The sequence below is a fragment of the Rhineura floridana genome, chromosome 17, assembly GCF_030035675.1.
Source record: "Rhineura floridana isolate rRhiFlo1 chromosome 17, rRhiFlo1.hap2, whole genome shotgun sequence".
Taxonomy (NCBI): Eukaryota; Metazoa; Chordata; class Lepidosauria; order Squamata; family Rhineuridae; genus Rhineura; species Rhineura floridana.
In genome coordinates this window covers 26,797,735-26,819,578 of record NC_084496.1, presented here as the reverse complement: position 1 = coordinate 26,819,578, position 21,844 = coordinate 26,797,735, and the positions used below count along the sequence as shown (strand labels likewise).

Genomic DNA, 21,844 nt, shown 5'->3' with positions numbered 1-21,844 from the left:
TCTCTCCTCTGATTCCCAAGGGAACGATCTCATCATGGTTACAAAAAAGAAAAAAGTACGCGCACACACAACCATCCAGATTTTAATGCCCTCCAGTGCCCTCCAAATGGCTGTGGTTGCGCTGGGAACTGTGTGATGCACATGTGTTTCCAGCCCCAAGGCCTGCCTGGAATGTGCCCTCTGAACTCTGTCGCTGCTGACCTCTTGGCTTTGGGGCTCAGTTCCCTGCATCTCTCTCCTTCTCTCTGTTTGTGGGTTGCCCGCTTGCCAACCAGGAAGCGGCTGATATTTATGATGATCACACGCTGCCGTTTATGGCTGCCCCTCATCCTGAGTTTGGCAACGCATCCAGTGTGGGCTTTGCTGGTGCTGACCTTCCCTTCTGCCAAGCCCAGCGGTTTCCGCCAGGGCCAAACCAGAATGACATCAAGAGATCTAAGAGCAGATCTCCTTTTCTTTCTTTGCTTTGTGATGCGATGGCCAGAGCAGGGGTGGCCAGCATGGTGCCCTTCAGATGTTGTTGGGCTCCAAGTTGTTGGGCTCCCAGGTTCAATCCCAGGCATCTCCAGTTGGGCTGGGAGAGAACCCTGCCTGAAACCTTGAAGAGTGGCTGCCAGTCAGTGTAAATACTGAGCTAGATGGACCAATGGTGTAAGGCAGATTCCTGTGTAGCCAAAGACTGTGGGGGTTGCAGTCTGTAGGAACATAGGGAACCTGCCTTCTACAGGGTCAGACTGTTGGCTCATCTAGTTCAGTATTGCCTACACTGACCGGCAGCAGCTCTCCAGCAGTTTCAGGCAGGAACTTTACGCATTGCTGCCTGGAGATGCCAGGGATTGGACCTGGGACCTTCTGCATGCAAAGCAGAGGCCCTTCCACTGAACTTTGGCCATGCCTCTAAAAATAAAAATTCTAGTCCTCATGGTTCTGGATAAAGGGCACAGTTACATAGGAAGCTGTCTTGCACCGAGTCAGATCATTGGTCCATCTAGCTCAGGACTGTCTACACTGACTGGCAGCAGCTCTTCAGTGTTTCAGACAGGAGTCTCTCCCAGCCCCACCTAGTGATGTCAGGAATTGAACCTGTGACCTTCTGCATGCAAAGCATATGCTGTGCCACTGAGCCAGGGCCGTTTCCTTAAATCCAGGCATCTGGACATTGGCTTCCCCTGGGTTAGTCTGTTGGACTAGTACAGGGGAGACCTGGGTTCAAATCCCCACTTGGCCATGAAGCTCCCTGGATGAACTTGGGCAGTCTCCCAGGCCAGCTACATTGCAGGGTTGTTGTCTGGGGAGAAATGAGAGCAGAGAAAACTGTATGCCAACCTGAGCTCCTTAGAGGAACAGTGGGATACGGGTACTAAATAAGTAGGATAAAAGTTTAATACTTTTGTGAGTGTACACATCTGGGGGTGTGGACCAGGGGAAGGAAGTTCACCTTCCCATTTTCCTCTTAACCCCCCTCCCACCGCCCCCCAATACTACTTACTCATCATTGAAAATGTAAAGATACCTCTGTGCTTTTCTTTGGGGCAAAGAGTAGCTTTAGGTGATTTACATCAGGAATATTGGTTTTTTGTGGGGGAGTGGACAGTTAAATCCCCCTATCTTAGCAGTGTGGTCCTGACTCAGCTCCTTCCCTCTGCAGTTACTATTTAATTATTTTCAAAGAAAAAAACCCAGTGGAGTATCCAGTCACTAATTTAATTGCAGCCCAGCTACTTATTCCCACGACAGCCCTATGAGGTAGATCAGACTAGCCTTCCCCAACGAGATGCTGTGCTGAGTGGGGTTGATGAGAGTCATTATCCAAAACAAGACAACGGCTAAACTGCTGATGGGGGCAAGAGGCAGGCATCTACCTGAGCTCTTATATCCCAACCCGTGATCATCCACAAGTGCGCTGTTAATTGTTCCTTGTGTTACAGAGGCCCAACTAGCCTCAACCAGAAGTGTTAGTGTTTCCAATCCCATGCCGTGGAACGCTCTTCCAGCAGAGATGTGGCAGGCATCCTCACTTTTGACTTTCTTGAATACTTTTTTAATGATTGTTTTGTATTGCTTTTATTTTTTTTATGTTGTTGTGCACCCTCCCTGATGTTTTGTGAGAGGGCGGTATAGCAATACCTTTATAAATCAATAAAACATTTGGAGGGGGCCGGGTTGGGGAACACTGCATTTAACTGAAATATGTTGCCTGGCCTACAGTCCCTCGCTTGTTATCCTTGCATAGTTTTCTGCTGATGCTTTCTCAGTTGAGGGGGTGCCCTCACCCTCCTAAGCTACAAGCCAGCTGACTTTTCTTCCCAGTTACTTCCTGAGACATATTTCATCTTCCTCTTTCAACAGTCGGAGGGGTGTCTGGAATCAAACGCCCTCCATCCAAACCCAGCGAGGAGCCGACTGGGAAAAAGGTGCTTTCCGAACCGGTAGCGCCAGCCCCTGCCAAACCATCACGAGTCCATCCATCACCTGAACCCAAGACAGACTCAGCCCTGCAAGGACGCAGCCTGGTGAAGGAGAACCCGCCGGCGACAGCAGTATGGAACAGCTGTGGTGTTGTTGTTTTTGCCCTAAAGACTGAAGCTAAATGGGGGGAGAGGGGTGTCTGTTGACATGATAGCTCAGAGTGGAACCTCCACGACCCGTGGCAGTATATCTCCGGATTACATGATGCTAGGGATAAATGAGAGAGGAGGGCTGCTTGCTGCCTTCCTGCCCAGCTCGTGATCCTCCAGATGCAACTTGCTGCTGGCTGTGGGAAACAGGATTTTGGACTAGATCAGGAATGAGGAACCCGTGGCCTCCAGCCATCGTGGCCAGTGGTCAGAGAGGATGGGAGTTGGGGTTCAACAGCATCTGGAAGGGCCACAGCTTCCTTGTTTCTGGACTAGATAAGTGGGCCTCAGTCTGACCCAGGAAGGTATTGCTTACCTTGCGAAGAGAGGCCCTTTTTTGGTACGATCTAGCAGGCTGTTCTTATGCTGGGTTCTCTGATGTCGTCACTTCTTTCTCCCCAGAGACGGGTCTTAGAGGAGAGCAGCAACACGCGGAACAGCAGTTGTGCCATCTGTGGGAGCCACGTGCATCTGGTACAGCGGCTCCTGATGGACGGGAAGCTTTATCATAGGAACTGTTTCAGGTATGGCAGAGGGCTTGCTCAGGTGTAGAATTTTTCTGGTGCACCTCATTTCCACCTGTTTCCTGTTTGGGGTCTGTATAGGTTTAGATTATTATCATTGTTGTTGTTATTTAATTTGTATCCCTCCCTTCCTCTCAGCAGGAGGCCAGGGTGGCAAACAAAGCACTAAAAAAACCTTAAAACATCATAAAAACAGATCTTAAAATACATTAAAACAAAACAGCGTTAAAAACATTTTTTTTAAAAAAAACAACTTTAAAAAAGGGTTAAAACATTATTAAAAAAACATATTAAGCAATTCTAACACAGATGCAGACTGGGATAGGTCTCAACCTAAAAGGCTTGTTGAAAGAGGAAAGTGGAGAGGAAGCTTGTTGGTGGGGATTTGATGACTTCCAGGTGACCTTCCACCCCCCATATGTAGCCTTTCATATCAGTGAACCCTGGGCTAGGATAGGGGAGAACCAGGTTCAAATTCATCCACAAAACTTATTGGGTGAACTTGGGCCAGTCACTGTCTCTCAGCCCAACCTACCTCACAGGGTTGTTGTGAAACCAAAATGGGGGGGGGCTGACCATGTACACTGCCTTTTGCTCCTTGGGGAAAAGGTGGGGAATAAGTGTAATCAATGCACACAGTGCTTTGTGACTTTAAAAACAACAACCTAAGTCCCTGCCCCCAAACGCTTACAATCTAAATGTGCATTCATGGTGTTGAATAAATTATAACAGGAGTGGGCAACCTGTGGGTAGGCAGGGGATTAAAGGACTCAAGGCACCAGCCCATGAGAATTCTCACAAAAATGGAAAGGGGACTGGTCAGTGTCGTTCACTTATTTGTTCCCGTGCCCAGAACAGAAATCAATCCATTGAATATGATTGGTATTCACTGTTGTTGCTTTCAGTCTGCAAACAATATGTAATTGGTTACATTTCTCCCCATTTGTATTGCATTTCCTTTGCAATGAAATGAATGGGGTGGAATAATGTAATGGCGTGGTAATTTAGATAATTTATTTGTAAGCCGCTCTGAGTTCCAGCTTTGGAAAAAGGGCAGGGTAAATAACAACAACAACAACAACAACAACAATAATAATAATATGTAATTAATTACATAAGTTATCTAAGTTATGTCATTTTGCAACAGCGGTCAGTGAGACAAATAAAATAGCTTTTGATAGAACTGCAGCAGAACGGAAACAGTGCTGCATGCGACGAACGCCTGGCGGAAAGCAAATCAATGCCTTCTTACACCCCAAATATCTGAAAGACTGCCACCTTTCCAACAGACCATCTCAGGTGTTGAGATCAGCAGAGGGGGCCCTTTTAGTAGTTCTGCCGCCCTTGGAAGCTTGGGGGGGGGGTGGCCCGGGAGAGGGTATTCTCTGTGGTGGCCCCTAAGTTGTGGAACTCCCTCCCCACCAAGGTGCATATGACAACCTCACTGTACAGTTTTAGGCGAATGCTGAAGATGCACCTCTTTACCCTAGCCTTTGACATCTGGGACGTATATTTTTGGGATTTGTTTTTAAATTGTTTTTAATTTTGTATTTGAAAACTGTTGTAACCCACCCTGGGATCTTTAGTTGAAGGGCGGGTAATAAATGATGATGGTAATAATAATCCCTGCCCATGATGCAAATTTACATAAATGGATGGAAGGCCTCTGGGCAAATTAAGACCACAAGTGGCTGGGAACTTGCGGGTGCTATAAATTACGACCTACCCACTTGTCCTTTAAGCAAAGTGCAGGAAAAAAAGGTTTTTTTAAAAGGGTGGGGAAGAAGAGCAGGAGATGTGGGACCTAGCACAAAAAGACCCGGTAGCAACGTGCCTGTGGGTGAAGGAGCCCCACATGCGCTGCCCTGAGCCACTGGGCGGAAAGGCAGGGTTGAAATATAGAAGCAGTCAAATCAATTCAAGGCTGTCTTGTAACCCACATACAGCCTTAGCATTAGACAATAAAGAAATCCTGTTTCAGTTAAGAGAGCCAGGGTGATGCAGTGGTTAAGGTGTCGGACTACGACCTGGGAAACCAGGGTTAGAATCCCCACATAGCCATGAAGCTCACTGGGTGACCTTGGGCCAGTCACTGTCTCTCAGCCTCATGAAAACCCTGTTCATAGGGTCGCCATAAGTCGGAATCGACTTGAAGGCAGGACATTCACATTCATTTCAGTTAAAGGCGTTAATCCTGAGAGCTTAGCAAGGAGTAGAAATTTGATTTATTTATTTATTTTTAAAGAACACATACAGAATCTTAGGACTGTGGCATTCTGGATTAGGTGCATTCATCCTCTGCCTGTCATTGTGGTGTAGTGGTTGGAGTGTCGGACTGGGACCTAGGAGGCCAGGGTTCAAATCCCCGCTTGGCCATGAAGCTCACTGGGTGACCTTGGGCCAGTCACTGTCTCTCAGCTTAGCCTATCTCAAAGGGTTGTAAAGGTAAAGGTAACGGTGTCCCCGCACTTGTATTGCGAGTCGTTTCCGACTCTTAGGGTGACGTCTTGCGATGTTTACTAGGCAGATCATATATATGGGGTGGGATTGCCAGTTCCGTCCCTGGCCTTTTTTTACCCCCCCAGCATATGCCGGAAATCAGGAGTGGGAGAACCATGTTTGTACGCCACCTTGAGCTCCTTGGAGGAATGGCAGGATATAAACGTAATAAATAAATAATAAATACATTTTGCCATAGGTGTAAGCAGTGCTCCAGCACCCTCCAGTCTGGCAAGTACAAAACTGGGACTGACCCTGGCACTTTCATCTGCAACCGGCACGAGCAACCCACGCACCCCCAGAATTCCTTGTCTGTCAGCTCAAGGGGCGTCCCTGGAGACGATAAACCTACCGGTACCACGCCTGCCGCAAGGAACGACTTGAAGGGACTTGCATCCAAGGTGCCAACACAGGAAACCGTGAAAACGAGCCAGGCCCTGGGAAACAGCAGTGCCGTTCAGGCAGCAGCTTGTGTGCCCTTCAACCCCGGGAATAAAAAATCCAGCTCAGTTTCTGCAAGCGCAGGTTCGCGTTGGTTAGGCCTTCCTGGGAACAAATCGGATCCCCATGAAGCCTCCCCTTCCCTGTCGCACTGGACAGCATCGTCAGCCAAAACACAGCAGGCTCGGGAGAAGTTTTTCCAGGCAGGTTCATGGAGTTCAGGACTTTCCACGAACAAAACAGAACCAGTGAAAAATCAAGGCACTCTTTTAAACCCTCCTTGGGTCGCTGGGAGAGCATCCTGTTCTGGGGCGCTTGCATCTGGGACTAGTTCAGGCACCAGCGAGAAGGACAAAGCGAGGAGCGTTCTCATGCATGCATTACCTGGATCTCAGCCTTCTACCCACCAACCAGGAGGCTACAGCAGTGCTTGGCCCAGCTCGCTGGCATCTAGCACGTAAGCAACTTTGCGTTCCTACTTCACTGTTCCTGAGCGGGCAGAGAGTTTTGATCTCTGTGCTAGAAAAAGAGCAATAGTCTGTTCATTCTGCAATCTCTTTTGCACTTAGATACACTGCTCCTGGGGATGGAGGTTCTTTTTGCCTACCAGGGGTAATCCTTTCACAATCCAATCCTTTCATAAGTCCAACCCTTCCCCCCCCCACATGCCTGAGATTTGACCACTGGAAAAACCCCTGCATCTGTCATTTGGGAGCCCATATGCAACTGAGGCAAATTTTTCTGTGTTGTAGAAATTTTAATTTGTGGAACGTTTCAGTTTTCAGTGGCTTCTCCTCTTCTCCTCTCCCCCCCCCCACCATGTTTGAAAAATAAATAAATTGCAGCCTAGGTTTGGAGATGTGGGAGGGAAGTTAAGCTTCACAATGTACACAGGGCGATTTTATAAAGGCAAGTTCCGAGCCTAGGACTTCACGGAGCCTGGTGGGCCAGGATTGGCAGCTGCCACAGGGCAATAAGAAAGGAAATCTACAGCTGATTAACATAGAACTCTCCTGACCATGTGAACTCCATGAGGACTAGCAAGCTGCTGCTGCTGCTGCTGCTGCTTCTTCTTCTTCTTCTTCTTATTCTTATTCTTATTCTTATTCTTATTCTTCTTATTATTATAGTACAGAATCTTGGGTGGGTAGAGAATGTGCCAGATGAGCCACTATCACCAATTTCATCCCAAACTGCCAACACTGGTATGCATGCTTAGAATTCAGAGGCAGGATCCCTCCTTCATACATGCAGCTTCCACACATTGACAGGATTTATGAGAGCTCCAACCTCAAAACTGGGTGACCTTCCAGAGGGGGCATAGCAGCTATCAGGTGTGTGCGGAAGCCCCGGGCCATACCTTTGGCCAAGGTGCTAACATCCTCCTTCTGCCTATAGGAGCAAACCATCTTCGGCCACCTCTGGTTTCCAACCTCTTGAGAGAAAGAGCGTATCACCTGTCAGGCCTTCCAGACTCACCAGCGTGCCAACCACCACAGAAGATCCCAGGAGAGCTCCTCTGGGAAGGTTGCCTGTGGTCGAACGTTCACCCAAGGATCCAGGCTGCCAAGTAGGAGTTGGGACGACCACCCAGAACAGGGTCAAGGATCAGCCCATCAGCAGACCTGCTGACTTTGGGCATAAACTGGATGTTAAAGTCTCTAAAGGCAAGCAGTAGCCATTGCTTTGTGATTGTGGTGAAGGGTGTGGAGGTGACATCCAGGCTTTTAAAGCAGAGCCCATTCAGGTCAGTTTCATTGGCTCTGACATTGATGCGTTGACTGATGAGTGGCTTCAGAATTTGTGGGTCATTTGCCATCCATTTGTGCCCACCCATTGCTTTTTTTGGCAGGGGCAATGGCAGAATTTTCCCTTTGGTGTCCGTGTTGCTTATAGTTCCCCAGAATCCCCCAAACTTTGTATTGTTCTAGGGCAGCCTTTGCCAACCTGTGCTCTTCTAGATATTGAAGATATCTGAGGAGATTTGTGGTGCATGTTTGGAGAGCACCAGGTAGGCCAATGACAGTGACCACTGTAAAACAATCAAAAATGAAACCCCTAAAAAATAAAATCAAGAGCTCTACATCAAGAACTCAGTCCAGTGCCCTGCACAGCAGGGATGGAGGCCTGCCATGTGGCCTGCCAGATGTTGCTGGACTACAAGTCCCAGCATCCCTGACTGTCGACTGTGCCTGCTGGGCATGGCAGCAGTTGTAGTCCAACAGCTACTAGGAATCCAAGACAGGGGAAAGGCTGACTCATATCATCCCTGACCGTTCCTCTAGCCTGCTGCACAGCGTCTGCAAAGGAGGCACATTTGCATGCGTGCCTTTAATTTTCATGCTCTATTCTGTGTACGCTGCTCATGAGGTGGGTTGATGATCTGTGCAAAGCCTAATCACCAGCGTTTCCTATTCATGTTCGTTGGTGTGTTTCTCATACAGCTGGGGTTGGGAGCGTTACGGAAGAGAAATCCGAGACCCCAGCGGACTGGAGGTCAAGATTGAAGCCGGTGGCCGACAGGAGAGCAACTTGCAATTGGATGGAAAACATCTCATTGAGTTCGCAGACACGCGATGGTTGCACGGGTATTGGGTGGGTGTTTCGGAAAATCTATCTCCTTCCTCAGGAGCTAAAAACAAAAATGTTTAATTGGACAGAATTAATATCACTGTGACAACACTGCAGTCATTGCTATGAACGTACTTTTATAACATACCAAAGATCACCTCCATTGTTAAAACGTAACTTTCTTAAAAACCTTTTTTTATTACCAGTGGTTGCATCTGCAATCACATAGCATAAAATATTACTATGCCTTGACCAGATCCCCAACCAGAGCCTTGGGCAAAAGACATACATTTTGAATGCAAGAATTCTGAATCCAAGAAATTGCTTTCGCTGTCAGAAATGAACAGATCACAATAGTCTTTCCATGTAAAAATCTACTCCAGCCCCCATTTTTCTTCATTTTAGCAGTATGGGGAATTGTTTTATTATTGTTATTATTTTGTTAAACAACTGGGGATCAGAAATCCTTGCCAGCCTGCTTCAAATCACTCAAGGGATCTACTAGTAGATCCTGATTGATCTTCTGGCCACCCTTGATATAGCCAACTGACCAAGGATCGTTTTGTAAACATCTGACTCTGCCTCCACTACTATTTTGCATTTGGCTTTGACTGGTGGACCTCTGGGTTCTAGTACACAAGCAAAATAGATCCTGCAGGCCTGAAGTCTACCCATAGCTGTGGTAACGTGTGCTAGAGGGGCACTGAGAGGTGAGTCCTAGGTGCAATCCCTGTCATGTCCAGTTTAAAAGGATGTGAGTGAGTTGGGCTGTGAGTGTATTTCCTTGATTCTGTCTACACACTAGAGAATTCTGCATCCTGGGAATCTCAGCTTTTCTTCTTTTAAAATTATGTTGCTAGTCCTTAAGGCTTACATTTCAAAAGCGTGTGATAGACAATCTCTGGCAAAATTTTATCAGCCAGATGGGTAACTAGGTAGGAATCCCAGCAGTTGGGACTGGAGCTTTAGTGTTCTGCAGAATAAATTACACAAGTTGAGCAAATAATATGCATGGCTTGGTTTGCATAATTTGTACAGGCTGCTAATTCTGCTTTTATTGGCACAACAAGTTGCTGACCCTTGGGACAGAATGTTTACTATTTGTCTAGCACAGGATATAAACAACTCTGCTGAAATGTCTTTAGGGTTTTTGGGTTTTGAGGGTTCCCTTCCTGCCCCAAATCCTGTTATCACTTATTTTCTTCCTTTGGCAGAGTCTCAAGTTCCAGTGATGCCAGAACCGCTCAGAAAACTTCAGATGTCCATAAGGTGGCTATCGACATAACTCTGAGCCCAGCACAAAATGAGAAAAAGCCAACTCCTTCAGTAACCTCTCCAGCAAATCCTGAAACAGGTATGATAGCACTGTGAAGGCAGTAAATGCAGGAGCATTGTATAGACTCTGGTATAGAAACTCTGTTTTGACCTCCTCCCCCCCCCCCCAGCATGCATCTAGTCCTTATGGATGTAGTCAAAAGCCTAGAAATAGGTTTTGTGCCTACTGAAAGCTCGGACCCCAAAGTGTCCCTAAGCTTTGTGTGAACATAGGGTTTAGAGCTTATCAGTCATATACTGAGCAGAATGTTAAATATTCAACAAGTAAAAATCAACAGCATTCAAGACTGGGTATGTAATTGACCACATCCATATTTTAGACACTTTTCCTTGCAAATTACCAGCTTTCCACAGCATCCTTTGCATCGGAGAAAAGCTGTCTGTGTACATGCATGCATATAGCACAATATTTGTGCAATCAGGGACTCAGAGGTACCTCTTGGCACGAGCAAGTCTATCTACCCTAGACAGAATTCAGACCAGACCAAAGCAAGTAGGGTTGAGATCTTAGGAAGAGGCATCACAGGATCAGGTCTAGAAACTTGGTTGTTTGTTTAAAGTCTGTTTTCTCTTGGCTGGGTTTGTTGTCAGTCAGCTGGCTTCTGTGGTCTGGTTTTGTCTTTTGTTTTGCTGCCGAAGTGATTCTTCATGGGCTGTAAAAAAAAATGGTTTCTTTTTAAAAATAAAACATGCTGTGTTTCTAATTTTTGTAAGCCACCCTGAGAAGGTTATTGAAGGGTGTGGTACTAATCCCTAAAAATTAACTTCAGACATGGGCAGAGAGGCACATAAGCCAGCACGATTTTGGGGAGGGGACATTTCCACTCAGGCAAAAGACTGGAAAGTTTCATAAAGCAAATGGTTTTCAGACACATTCAACAAGAGACGTTTCCTGCTAGGAACAGGCTGGGCTGTGCGCAGAGCATCTCAATGATCCCATCAGCCTTTTTTCCCCCCCTTCTAGCATCGTTGACTGATCAGCCACCCAAGAGAAAACTATTGGTGCCTCACCAGGATATTTCCAGTGGCTGGCAGAAAGCCAAGCAACAGTGGGAGGATCTTCCTGCAACCCAGAGGCCGGAGGGGTTGAGCCCCACCAAAAAAACTATTGCACCTGGTAAGCTTCCGTCTCCTAACTGGGTTGGCTTGCATGTCATGCTAAGTCATGATTTAGCACAGCGGTGGAAAAATCTCCAGCCTGTGGGCTAAATTTGGCCCTTCTGACCTTCTTTATATGGCCCTACGACAGTGGTTCTCAAACTTTTTTGGTTCGCGGCGCACTGCAGAACATATAAAAAAATTCTGGCGCACTTTGTGTACAAAATTAAAAATATATTAATATATTTTAAACTATGAATAAAAATGAACTATAGGAAACTATTACTTACCCTATGCAAATGGGTTTCTTCTCATTTTTAAAATATACTTTCATAATATTTGAGGGACACCTAGCCACCTCTTAGGGCACACCAGTGTGCCTGGGCGCACCGTTTGAGAATCACTGCCCTAGGGACTCTCCCAAGGCCTGATCTCTTAACCATGGTTGTGAGATTGGTCCTGGTGCACACACATTTCCCAGGGATGTGTTTTGATGGATCCCCTCAGCAAGGTGTATTTATTTATTTATTTTTATTTATTATTATTTATTATTATTTATTAGATTTATATACCGCCCGACTAGCGATAGCTCTCTTTGATTTATTTCCCGCCCTTCCTTCCAGCAGGAGCCCAGGGCAGTAAACAAAAGCACTAAAAACACTTTAAAACATCATAAAAACAGATGTTAAAATACATTAAAACAACTTTTAAAACATTTTTTTGTAAAAAGCTTTAAAAACATCTTTAAAAAAGGGTTAAAACATTATTTTAAAAAAACATATTAACAAGCAATTCTAACACAGACGCAGAATGGGATAGGTCTCAACTTAAAAGGCTTGTTGAAAGAGGAAGGTCTTCAAAAGGTACCGAAAAGATAGCAGAGAACATATTAAAAAGCAATTGCAACACAGATGCAGACTGGGATAAGGTCTCCGCTTAAAAGGCTTGTTGAAAGAGGCAGGTCTTAATAGGCGCCGAAAAGATAATAGTGTGCGTCTAAGAACATAAGAAGAGCCTGCTGGAGGAGGGGAGAGTTACGCTCAGATCTGGCTTGCCGTAATGGGCATCTGGTTGGCCACTGTGAGAACAGGATGCTGGACTAGTTGGGCCACTGACCTGATCCATCAGATCTCTCCTTATGTTCTTATGTGAACCCACCAGCAATCATCTCTGTTGCTAAACCAAGGCTGCACTTCTATACTTGCTTACCTGGTAGGCTCACTTCTGAGTAGACACACCTTGGTTGGTGCTGCACATCTCTGGAGTCTGTCTTCGTGAGAAAAAAGGCAGCGTGGTGCAGTGGTTAGAGTGTTGGACTGGGACCTGGGAGACCAAAGTTTAAATGCCCGTGCAGGTGTGAAGCTCATTGGGCCAGTCCCTGTCTCTCAGCCTAACCTACCTCCCAGGGATGTTGTAAGGATAAAATCAGGAGGGGGAGGACCATGTATGTACATCAGCTTGAGCTCTTTGGAGGAAAGGTAGCATATAAATGCTGTAACAATAATAACAATAACAATGATTATTATTTCCTTTCTTCCTAGTGAAACCGTCTCCTCCTAGAGCTTTCCAGAAGTATCCAACCAGCCAAGTGGGATCTCCCTCAAAGGTGCAGCTGTGACTGAATGAAGAAAGGCACTTTTGTACAGGGCAGGGACGAGGAACCTGTGGCCCCTCCTCTAGACATCCTTGGACTCCAACTCCCGGCAGCCTCATCCAGCATGGCCAGTGGTCAGGGATGAGGGCAGTTGGAGTCCAGCCACATCTGAAGGCCCACGTTTCCTGTCCCTGGTGCAGAGAACGGAGATGCTAATGATGTCACTAGAGGCCGTTACATGGACAGTTGCCTTTTTGTGGCCTAACCTACCTCACAGGGTTGCTGTGAGGATAAAATGGGAGAGGGGAAAAAGAGAACCATATATTCTGCCCTGAGGTCCATCATAATTAGGGTTATGATCATCACCATCATCAATGTGTTTTATGAAGAACTGTACTGCCATTTTTTTCTTTCAGCTCCACCCAGACTATATCCCCGAGGAAGAAATCCAGAAGGAGGTCCGGCAGATCGAGAAAGATTTGGACAAGCTGGAACTCAAGGGGGTGGATATGGAGAAGCAGCTGAGGAACTGCGAGGGAGGTGAGGAGAGCCTCTGTGTCTGCGGGTTCGAGAGGCGAGGGTGGAGTGCAGTCACCTGTGGGACTCACTTTGTGGGATTCATTACTTTTAGTATGGGATGTTTGAAATATTAAAGCCTTTGGGAAGCTTGCAGCAACTTATTTGGAAAGTCTAGGGCATCACCCATTCTGGCACTGGCTTGCCTATCTCTAACACTTCCATCTTCCCTCAAATCAGCGTTTATCAAACCTCTAGCAGCTCCCAAAGTTCTTTTTCTGAACTAAAATGTAGTTTTAGTACTTGCACCTGTAAAAATTGTTTTGAATGCGTAATACCTGTCCATAGAGGAACTCCTCCCTTTTTATTCTGCATAAATTGCTGTTTTGGGCATGCCTACTGACTGGAAGAAGGTACACACAGAGCAGTGACTCATTCAGAGAGACAACAGGCAGGCTCCTCTAAGAGTCAGTAATTCTATTAGATGTCTGCATGGGAAGGGAGGGATCCAATCACAACTGGTGCAGAGATGCTAGATTTTGCTTCCCACCCCCAGCCAAGATTGACTGCAGCAAACTGTGTTTGATTATGCCTTATGATTCTCTCTCTGTTATTTTATTTAGTATTTTATTGCTGATAGCAGCCTTGAACATATGTGGTGGAAAAGTGGGATATAAATTTAATAAACCAATGAATAATCATGCAGAGAGGCAACCTCCTCTGTGGATAGCTGCATTGGGCTCACAGGGGCATTCAGGTTTTTATTTGATTTGATTGTTTGTCAGACTCCACATTCAGTAAACAAATGAAATAGTACAGGCCACACTAGTTGACAATACACCACTTGAAAATCACATCCTCTGACCTTTCATCAGCTTAACAATCTTTTTTCTAGCAATCAAGTTCCTAGCCCTCATGAGATAAGGAAGGTGTGAGTAATGGCTTCAAGTCCTTCCCTCTGTCTCTTCTTTGCTTGCTGTGAAGGCGTTCTTCTGCACATTTGCCAAATGATGTAAAAGCCCCTAATTTTGTTTCTTTTATTTTGGGAAAGCCACTGGCCTTTGCTTATGGCCAGATAGATGCCTGAGTATGGCCTAGTGGCTTTTGCCACCTGGCGCCATCCTTGCTGTGTTTGCCTACTGGTTGTTATGGTGAATAAAGTTCAGATCTGGCTCTTCAGGGTTTCTTTGGTCTTGTCTGCAGATGATACCGAGGATGTCCTGATGGTGGAATGGTTCAAGCTGATCCACGAGAAGCAGTTGCTGCTGCGGCGAGAATCTGAGCTGATGCACAAGTGAGTGAAGCCAGGAACACTTTGCCCATGTCTCTGGGAGTGGGAAGGTGGCTGAAAGGGGGTGGACTTTGGACCAGCCACTGTCTCTGGGCCTAACCTACCTCACAGGGTTGCTGTTGAGGATATAAATAGGAGGGAGGCAGGGAGAGATCCATTTATTATTTATTAAATTTCTATCCCACCATTCCTCCCAAAAGGAGCCCAGGGCTGCAAACAAAGGGCAAAACACTAAAAACATCTCAAAAGCAAACAATGCTGCCCTGGGCTCCTGCTGGGAGAAAGGGCGGGATATAAATCTAATAATAATAATAAATCTTAAAAACACCTTTTTAAAAAATGTTTAAAAACATCTTAAAAAGCAATTCCAGCACAGATGCAGACTGGGATGAGGTCTCTACTTAAAAGGCTTGTTGAAAGAGGAAGGTCTTCAGCAGGTGCTGAAAAGATAACAGAGATGAATGCCGCCTTGAGCTCCTTGGAGGAAAGATGGGGTGTAAATGTAATCAATAAAAACTAAATAAATCCCAAGGGAAGCTTCTCCTCCTTTTTATTAGCCTTTTATCTTGTGGGAAATGCTTCCTGGTTTTTATGGAGGGCTGTTGGACTGTAATGTTCCTGTTTTAGGTTCCCACCTTTGTTATTATTGGTGTTACTATTTTGCTGTTTTACTGGTGTTTCTAAATCCGGATGTGTTAGCTGTTTTACGGATGGTCCCTGTTTTATGACGTTCGGTATGTTTCTTTACCTCGCTGCTCTTGTTTGTGCCTCCTGGTTTTTGATACTGTTATTTATTTGTTTATTTTATGCATTCAATTTATTAGGCCCCACCCCTTTATCAAACAAACAAAGTCATAATAGAAAACATTCTCTAAAAATTGCCAAAAAAAACCCACACAAAAATAAAACAGCAGCAGTAATAAATGGCATGTGATAAAATGCATAAAGACTGGCGTAATCTTTATTCTCTGATTTTTTAAAAATTGAATTGTTAAGATGCCTTTGACTTTTAGGGAAAGATGGGACATCACTCTCTTAAATTGGGTGGGTGGGAAGCTTGTGCCCCCCCCCCCCGGTATTGCTGGACTCCAACTCTCGGCCCACAGTTGGGGACGATGGGAGTTATAGCCCAGCAACATCTGGAGGGCCAGCCCTGATTTATAGCAAGGGCCAGATAAGGAGGAACCAATGGGATGCCCGAGGGGCGGAGCCACAAACCATGGCTCTTGGGTAGCACAATTATGGGCTGGTTCTTGGAGCAGGTGCACCATGTTGGGTACCTCTTAGCTAGGGAACTCTGGGTCATAATCCCAACCTGTTCTATATGTTTGGGGCAATAGGAAGAAGTAGCCCTGCCCACAGTGGCCAGTTGTTGAACGGCACAAAGCTTTGGGGGAGATCTGTGTGCGAATCCACGCTTGCTAAGCTTCCTCTTTATCCTCCTTCGGAAACTGGCAGGATGAATCAGCAGAAGCTGGAGGCAAAGCAGTGGGACATTGAGAGTGAGCTGCGGAACCTCATGAGCAAATCCGGTGGGTCCTCTACCTCTCCTTGGTGGGTGGGTGGGTGTGCCTGAAGACTGTGTTTTGGGTGTGTGTGTGCCGTTTCCTCTGGTCCATTTGTTCCCTTCTGCTCCTCTTCTAATGGAAGGTGTGGCTGCCTTTTCTGTTTCCTTTTCCCTTCTCCTGCTGCCACCACCACCACAGAATCACAGAGCTGGAAGGGGCCTATAAGGCCATCGAGTCGAACCCCTTGCTCAATGCAGGCATACAAATGAAAACATGCACTCGAATCCAGAACCAGGGGACAAATTTCATTGTTCTCTCTCTCTGTTGAAACCCCCACTGGCTACCTTCCGGGGCAGGGCTGTGGCTCCATGGTAGAGCCCTCCCTGGGTTCAGTCCCCAGCATCTCAAGGTAGGCCCGGGAGAGGCTCCTGCCTTGAAACCCTGGAGAGCCGCTGCCTGTCCGTGCAGACAACACTGAGATAGATGGCCCAATGGTCTGATGCGGCATTCCCAGCTTCCCCGCTGCCACCATCCCTGCCTCACTCGAGGCCCCGTGGATATTTTGAGAGCCGTCAATGGGAAGAATTGACGCAGCCGGTTTCTTGTTCTGCAGATTTCTCGAAGACCCCCAGGGAGAGAGCCAGAGAGGAAGAGCTGCTGAAGTTGTACGTGGCCACCGTCGACGATCGGAACAAAATCGTGGAGGATCTGGACGAGGACAGAATCAGGTGCCTTTGAGGGATGGTGGGTGGGGGTGGGGGTAAGAGAAGTGGGGAGTAATCATATTGCATGGCCCTGAGTTCTTGTGTTCTATGAGGAAATGGAAATGGCCTGCCTTCAAGTCGATCCTGACTTGTGGCGACCCTTTGAATATGGTTTTCATGGTAAGCGGTAATCAGAGGGGGTTTCCCATTGCCTTCCTCTGAGGCTGGGAGTCAGTGACTGGCCCAAGGTCACCCAGTGAGCCCAAGGTCACCCAGTGAGCTTCATGGCTGTGTGGGGATTTGAACTCTGGTCTCCCGCATCCTAGTCCAGCACGTTAACCACTACACCACATGGGCTCGAGGCAGAGAAAAATACCTTCCTGCTCACCTCTTCTGCCCCATACATCCGATGGAGGCTGGCAGCTCCAATGTCATTGTGGAGTATCGGCAGACTTCGGACTTGGCTGAAAACATGAAAAGCTCCTTTATTTCTAGAAAGGCATAGTTGACAGGAAAGGTTCTAGCTAACTAACTAAAGAAGGAGGGAGGGGCAGGTCAGCTTCCCTGAGCATATTAGTTTACAATGGAAGGAAGTTAGGTAGAGAAGAGCACAGGTAAAAGAAGGCAAACCTAGCCAGCTGGAGGACCCTCACTCTATCTTCCTTCTGGAATACAAACAGAAGAACCCAAACAGGAGTTGCTCTTGCCCCACTTCCGACACACGCCATTTATTTATTCCACTTTAAACAGTCATGGCTTCCCCCTCAAGAATCCTGGGAAGTGTGGTTTGTGAAGGGCACTGAGAGTTGCCAGGAGACCCCCATTCCCCTCCACAGAGCTACAGTTCCCAGAGCTCTCTGGGAAGAGGGACTGGCTGTTAAACTGCTCTGGTGCTAGACTAAGACCTGGAAAACCAGGGTTCAAATCCCAACTCAGCCATGAAGCTTGTTGGGTGATCTTGGGCCAGTCACTGCCTCTCAGCCTCACCTACCTCGCTGGCTTGTTGCGAGGATAAAATGGAGGAGAACCAGGTCTGCCACTTGAGCTCCTTGGAAGAAAGGTGGGTTATACATGCAATCATACATAAAAATAAATAAATATAAGGCAGCTTCCCGTGTTCCTATGTGAAATCAGACCTCGAGTCAGAACCATGAGGACTGGAATCTTGTTTTCATTGTAGGGGAAGGGTTGTAGCTCAGCGGCAGAGCATCTGAGAGAGTCTGCTGTCTGAAACCCTAGAGAGGTGCTGCCAGTCAGTGTAAACAATACTGAGCTAGAGTCAGTGTAGGGTAAGGCAGCTTCCTGCCTTAAGGCGGTCCTCCCCATATGTAAGAGGAAGATGTATGTGGGCATGTCAGGAACTGAACCTGGGACCCTTGACGTGCAAAGGAGAGACTCTGCCGCTGAACCCAAGGCCCTCCCACACCTCCAGCCTTGCAGTGTCAGGGCTCTGCCAATTTCACTGCAAAGAGTGGAACAGAACGTTAAGCTGTCTGTCCCTTCCTTCCAGTCCTCCTCTCCAAATACCTGGTTTTCATGTTTCTCCAGAGGCAGCACCTTTAGAGAAAAGAGCCGAGGCTTCCCGGTCGAGGGTGCTACAGTGAGGAGGCCCTCTTTGGCCTCAGTATTGCCGAAACCGGCCAACCAGCCCCCTTGGAGGGCCTTTATCAGCTCCTTCTGCCAAACGAGGTTCATAAGGTTTAGCTCCTTGGCAGGTGTATTTGAGTAATTAGGAACCGTCTTAATTTCTGGCTGCTGCTTCCTTGTCGGTCCAGGTCTTTTAGCTCCAAGCTTTGAGAGGATGTGCTGACAAGGCAAGTGGGAAGGAGAGCCTCACCAGCCTCCCCCCTCCAAAACACCTTCCTGCTAACCAAATTAAAACCTTACTGAGTTAAAATAAAGGGCTCACTTCACCCGAAACAAAGTTTGCCTTTAGAATGTGTAAGGGGAGGCAAGGCACCCCACCTGGCTCTCTGCATGTCACAGATGCCTCTTGAGTGGAAGGAGGAATGAGCAGCACAGGAACTCATACAGGACTACACCTGACCCACCTACTCTGGAGGACAAGTTATTCTGTGTCCGTGATATAATAGTGATTGAATGATCCAGTGACGTGCACCATCGAGATGTCTCCCCTCCTCCATCCCTCAGATGAGTTGTGTTTTTCTTCAGGCATGCAGTTTTTGAGGATTGTTGCTTTGATAGGAACAGGGGTGATGATGGCGGAAGGTGAAATGGTAGAATTCACACTGCAGCTTTCAAAGACGGGATCTGACAGTTCAGCTGAGCCAAGAGTCGTTCCTGAGTGCTCTGTTCTCTGTAGGGCTCCAGCTGCTGAATGTCTGGAATGCACAACTTCTCTCTCTGCTAACTGCCTTTCCTTCCTTCCTTAGGGAACTGGAGGAAGATGAGATGCTGGCTGCCATGATCCAGAAGCTTGGTGAGCCCTAGCTGCAATCTATTATTGATTTATTTGATAAATTTATATCCCGCCCTTCCTCCCAGAAGGAGTCCAAGGTGGTAAACAAAAACACCAAAAGCACTCTAAAACATCTTTAAAACAAGAGACTTAAAAATGTATTAAAACAAAACATCTTAAAAACAGCTGTTTTTTTAAAAAAAACCACCAGCTTACATCTTAAAAAGCAATTCCAGCACAGATGCAGACTGGGATAAGGTCTCTACTTAAAAGGCTTGTTGAAAGAGGAAGGTCTTCAGAAGGCACCGAAAAGATAACAGAAATGGCGCCTGTCTAATATTTAAAGGGAGGGAATTCCATAGGGCAGGTGCCACTACACTAAAGGTCCACTTCCTATGTTGTGCAGAACGGACCTCCTGATAAGATGGTATCTGCAGGAGGCCCTCACCTGCAAAGCACAGTGATCGACAAGGAATATAAAGGGTAAGATGGTCTTTCAGTATCCTGGTCCCAAGCTGTGTAGGGCTTTGTACACCAAAACTAGAACCTTGAACTTGGCCCGGCAGCTAATGGGCAGCCAGTGCAATTTTTTCAGCAGCGGGGTGATATGCCGACAATACCCTATCCTAACTAGCAGTCATGCCGCCACATTTTGCACCAGCTGGAGCCTCCAGACCAACCTCAAGGACAGCCCCACATAGAGTGCATTACAGTAATCCAGCCTATTGGGGGTCCGGCCCTCGGATGAGACTAGCCCAGCTGGATCAGACCCAAGTCACACCCAGTCCAGCATTCCATTACCCCTGCTGACCTCCCAGGGAAGAAAAGGCTATCAATGGCTACTAGCCATGATGGCTATGGTCTACCTCCATAGACAGAGGCGGTGTGCTTCCAAATACCCGTTGCTGGGAACCGCAGGAGAGGGAGGGTGCTCTTTGCAGTTGGGTCCTGCTTGCGGGTTTCTCATTGGCAGCTGGTTGGTCACTGTGAGTACAGGATGCTGGACTAGATGGGCCACTGGCCTGATCCGGCGTGGTTCTTGTGATCCATCAGATGCCTCTGCAAAGCCCACAAAGCAGGGTGCAAAGTCAGCTGCCCTTCTCCTGACACTGCAGCCCGCAACTGCCAGGGAGCAAGGAGTCTTTCTTCAACTATCGATCCTGTCTCTGCGTCGTCCCCCCGTTCACTTTCCCCTACAAATCGAAACCACCCACTTCACAGTCACGATAAAGGACGACAAGTTGCACTCTTTTAAAAAAATTATATGTATATATTTTTCTTCCGCAGATGTGCCCCGTAACCCCCAGGAAAGTGAAAAGAAGAAAATGAAATTTGGCTTGTTCAAACTATTGAAAACGAAGAACTAGACTGGAGAGTGACGTATCCTCAGTGGCCGTGTGGCTGGGGACTGAGGGCCTGTTTCCCCTTGCTTTCCTGATAACCTTCCCTGTGATGGGGATGGAAGAGCCAGCCATATTTTTTTCTCTTTTAGGAGAGTAAAAACCCTTTGGCTATAAAGCAGCAGCAGAAGAAGAAGAACTGGACGAGGGCTATGATTGAAACCTGCCTTGCTTGGAACAGAATGTTGGTTAGTAAGGAACAGAACGTCCCTCGTCCAGAATCCAGAAACTTAACACGCTTTGACAGCAATGGTGTCACTGATGTCATCTGGAGAGCAGCATCCTCTCCAGAGCAACAGCTGGAGAGCAACGTGTGTTGATTGGCTGGTGCTTGTCTGTCCAGACGTCTTCAGAATCTGGGTCTGGCCTGAAGTGATTTGGTACCTGTTGAGTGTGACTATTTCTCCCTCCTCTGGTATGAGACGGTGGTTACGAGAGTCATATGGCATGGATGTAGGACTACGAGAAACCTCCCAACACGATTCTGGATGGAAGTGGGGGAGAATGGGGGTGAAGGGCACGTACATGTCTGATTCCTCTACCCCAGGAATGCCTTAAATCCTACAGACCACCACCGTGCTGACAGTTCCCGCCTCTGGCCACTTCCTGAGTTGCCACATGCAAGTGGGCAGGGAAACTTTCAGGCTCTGTTCACACCTCACTAAACCAGGGGTAGCCAATGTGGTGCCCTCCTCATATTGCTGGACAATTTCTCCCATCATCTCTTGACGGTTGCCCATACTGGCTGGGCTGATGGGTTGGGGTCATTTCAGGGGGAAAGTCAGTTGCCTCCCTGGGTGTCCGCTTTCAGCTTGATTTTGCTTGCAAGGGCTGCCGAGAGCTTTCTGTGCCAGCCTCTTGTTGTGGAAGAGACCAGCCAGCAAGAAGCCCAGGGCCTGGCCTCCGTATGCTGGCTGGTCTCTTCCATAACAAGAAGCTGGCAGAGGAACTTCGTGGCAGCCCTTGCAAGCACACACAGGGAGGCAACTGTCTTCCACCTAAAAGGGAATGCAAGTAGAAAGCTAGCACTCTGCTGTATTCGTTTCTCCAGAGGTGGGGAAACCCCAGTCTGTGGGCCAAATTTGGCCCACCAGGCCTTCCCATTGGCCCCACGAGGATGTTTTGGGCAAGCCTGCAAAGCCCCCTGTGCCCCACTTCCCAAACGCCTGACAATGCACTGATTATTAGGCATGTGGGAAGCGATGCACAAAGCGCTTTGCAAGCCCTGTGCAAGGCATTTCCCAGATTCCAAGCACAGGGCTTGCAAAGCTTGCTCAGCCCAGTGCACGGCGCTTCCCAAATGCCCAGCAATCAGAGGGCTGTGGG

General features: G+C 47.3%; 1 protein-coding gene across 3 annotated transcripts in view; it reads left to right on the top strand.

The window, feature by feature from the left end:
- The window catches only part of MICALL2 (MICAL like 2), a 38,037-nt gene extending 16,623 nt beyond the window's left edge, over positions 1-21,414 (top strand). Inside the window, exons 4-17 of one of the 3 annotated variants that reach the window (XM_061599885.1) lie at positions 2,350-2,540; positions 3,021-3,142; positions 5,841-6,539; positions 7,481-7,749; positions 8,527-8,677; positions 9,868-10,007; positions 10,953-11,105; positions 12,628-12,692; positions 13,097-13,220; positions 14,400-14,490; positions 15,946-16,019; positions 16,609-16,723; positions 19,093-19,139; positions 20,406-21,414. In XM_061599885.1, the coding sequence (XP_061455869.1) occupies positions 2,350-2,540; positions 3,021-3,142; positions 5,841-6,539; positions 7,481-7,749; positions 8,527-8,677; positions 9,868-10,007; positions 10,953-11,105; positions 12,628-12,692; positions 13,097-13,220; positions 14,400-14,490; positions 15,946-16,019; positions 16,609-16,723; positions 19,093-19,139; positions 20,406-20,485 (2,321 nt within the window). In that variant the 3' untranslated portion in view covers positions 20,486-21,414. Of the gene's footprint in view, positions 1-2,349; positions 2,541-3,020; positions 3,143-5,840; positions 6,540-7,480; positions 7,750-8,526; positions 8,678-9,867; positions 10,008-10,931; positions 11,106-12,627; positions 12,693-13,096; positions 13,221-14,399; positions 14,491-15,827; positions 15,913-15,945; positions 16,020-16,608; positions 16,724-19,092; positions 19,140-20,405 lie in introns of those variants that run through there. The other 2 variants (XM_061599884.1, XM_061599886.1) reach the window with 2 other exon arrangements.
- Positions 21,415-21,844: the final 430 nt, after the last annotated feature.